This window comes from Mizuhopecten yessoensis, unplaced genomic scaffold (genome assembly GCF_002113885.1).
Source record: "Mizuhopecten yessoensis strain PY_sf001 unplaced genomic scaffold, ASM211388v2 scaffold5987, whole genome shotgun sequence".
Classification (NCBI taxonomy): Eukaryota; Metazoa; Mollusca; class Bivalvia; order Pectinida; family Pectinidae; genus Mizuhopecten; species Mizuhopecten yessoensis.
In genome coordinates this window covers 44,833-47,415 of record NW_018406323.1, presented here as the reverse complement: position 1 = coordinate 47,415, position 2,583 = coordinate 44,833, and the positions used below count along the sequence as shown (strand labels likewise).

The following is a 2,583-nucleotide window of genomic DNA, read 5'->3' as shown; positions in this document are numbered from 1 at the left end:
GTAAATGTATTCCACAGCCATCAGTAGTTTAAATCACTGAGAATGTATATATGTTGTCAGTAAATATATTCAACAACCATCAGTGGTTTAAATCACTGAGAATGTATATGATGTCTGTAAATGTATTCCACAGCCATCAGTAGTTTAAATCACTGAGAATGTATATATGTTGTCAGTAAATGTATTCAACAACCATCAGTGGTTTAAATCACTGAGAATGTATTTGTTGTCAGTAAATGTATTCCACAGCCATCAGTGGTTTAAATCACTGAGAATGTATCACCAGAGCCCAATATATTGAAGTTGATGTTGAAGTTCTAAAACAACCCAATTACAATAGAAGTACCGAACGACAATGTCACTATGTCACTTAGTGACAACACCAGCCGTGACACGCTCAGTGAATTAGAAATGTCCCGAAGATATAAAGCAATAATTCATGCAAAATAGTGTAGGTGTTTTGGATACACCGTAATGCTGGTATTCAATTGTAAATAATTCAATAAGCCTCACTGACAATGCTATATACTAAACAGTTTTGGGAGCTATCCTCTCATACAGTGCTTGACAACAAGGTTTTGTCACAGACTACACTGTAATAGTATACAAATAACAACGGACCTGACCGTTATTTTATCGGGTTTAGTTTTCATATTTTTTCTTAGCTCCCTTATTGATGTTTCCTTGGATTAATGGTGTTAATATACATTTTTTAAGTATTCTGTCACCTTCAAGTATCGCATTTCCAAAAAGCTGCATCTAATTATTTAGAATACATATATATCTATTGAAAATAAATACTCTTATATCACTAAACATTCTCTTCATAACTTCATCGAGTTCGTAAGTATTGATTATGAAGAGTTCTTTTTACACAACCAATAACATTTTCCAGATGACCATGCCAATGAGACTCTTGTGAAACTTCCACCATTGGGAAAGGACCTTGCAATTTGCATAGCACCATCAACGGAAAAGCGAACTGTTCTGTCAGTACATCATGAAACCAGCTCAACACCCAATGGTTCTAGTAATACTGAAAAACACTCGCAGCTTACTGATGACGTTGAAGCAGCTCTGGATCAGGAGGGAACTGGGATATTTGACTCTGTTTTGCGGGTTTGCAGAGAAACATTCCAAATATTTAAGGAAATAGAGAGCTAACATTATCTTACTAAACATATTGTGTACAAATATGGCAGCTCGTTCTTACTGATCACATGCTTAACGTATAAGATGTACCAGTATTGTATGTCCAAGTATATTGGAAAAGTAGGACAATGTTTCTCTCTACTTATTGTTTTATACGAAATCATAATAGATATTTGGAACGTAGGGATTGGTTGTGTTATTTTAGCCAAATTGTTTTGATAATCTAATATCAATAGCCGTGTGCACACTAGTGGTTATATGAATGATTACAGGTCACAAGTTGACTATCACTCTCAATGGTGAGGTGGTGTGTCTCCAGACAACATGAAGCTATGTACTCAGCCCCGGTTGTCTCTTTACGGAGTTACGAAACCGCAGCTATGTTGTAAGTAAATGTATTCCACGGCCATCAGTGGTTTAAATCACTGAGAATGTATAAGTTGTCAGTAATGTTTTCCACAGCCATTAGTGGTTTAAATCACTGAGAATGTATATGTTGTCATTAAATGTATTCCACAGCCATAAAGGGTTTAAATCACTCATAATGTATATGTTGTCATTAAATGTATTCCACACCCATCAGTAGTTTGAATCACTGAGAACGTATATGTTGTCGGTAAACGTATTCCACAGCCATTAGTGGTTTAAATCTCTGAAAATGTATATGTTGTCTGAAAATTTATTCCACAGCCATCAGTAATCACTGAGAATGTATGTTGTCAGTAAATCTATTCCACAGCCATAAAGGGTTTAAATCACTCAGAATGTATATTTTGTCAGTAAATGTATTCCACAGCCATCAGTGGTTTAAATCACTGAGAACGTATATGTTGTCGGTAAATGTATTCCACAGCCATCAGTGGTTTAAATCGCTGATAATGTATTTGTTGTCAGTAAATGTATTCCACAGCCATCAGTAGTTTGAATCAATGAGAACGTATGTTGTCAGTAAACGTATTTTACAGCCATCAGTGGTTTAAATCACTGAGAATGTATATTTTGTCAGTAAATGTATCCCACAGCCATCAGTGGTTGAAATCACTGAGAATGTATAAGTTGTCAGTAAATGTATTCCAAAGCCATCAGTGGTTTGAATCACTGAGAATGTATGTTGTCAGTAAATGTATTTCACAGCCATCAGTGGTTTAAATCACTCAGAATGTATATTTTGTCAGTAAATGTATTCCACAGTCATCAGTGGTTGAAATCACTGAGAATGAATAAGTTGTCAGTATATGTGTTCCACAGCAATCAGTGGTTTAAATCAATGAGAATGTATATATGTTGTCAGTAAATGTATTCCACAGGAATCAGTGGTTTAAATCACTGCGAATGTATATGTTGTCAGTAAATGTATTCCACAGCCATCAGTGGTATAAATCACTGAGAATGTATATGTTGTCAGTAAATGTATTCCACAGGAATCAGTGG

The 2,583-nt window shown here is 35.2% G+C and overlaps 1 protein-coding gene across 2 annotated transcripts in view; it reads left to right on the top strand.

Annotated features, from left to right (window-relative positions):
- The window catches only part of LOC110451397, a 35,161-nt gene extending 33,440 nt beyond the window's left edge, over positions 1 to 1,721 (top strand). For both annotated transcript variants that reach the window (XM_021499383.1, XM_021499382.1), the window contains exon 8: positions 896 to 1,721. In XM_021499383.1, coding sequence (XP_021355058.1) covers positions 896 to 1,164 — 269 coding nt within the window. In that variant the 3' untranslated portion in view covers positions 1,165 to 1,721. The remainder of the gene's footprint in view (positions 1 to 895) is intronic.
- The last annotated feature ends 862 nt before the right edge of the window (positions 1,722 to 2,583 follow it).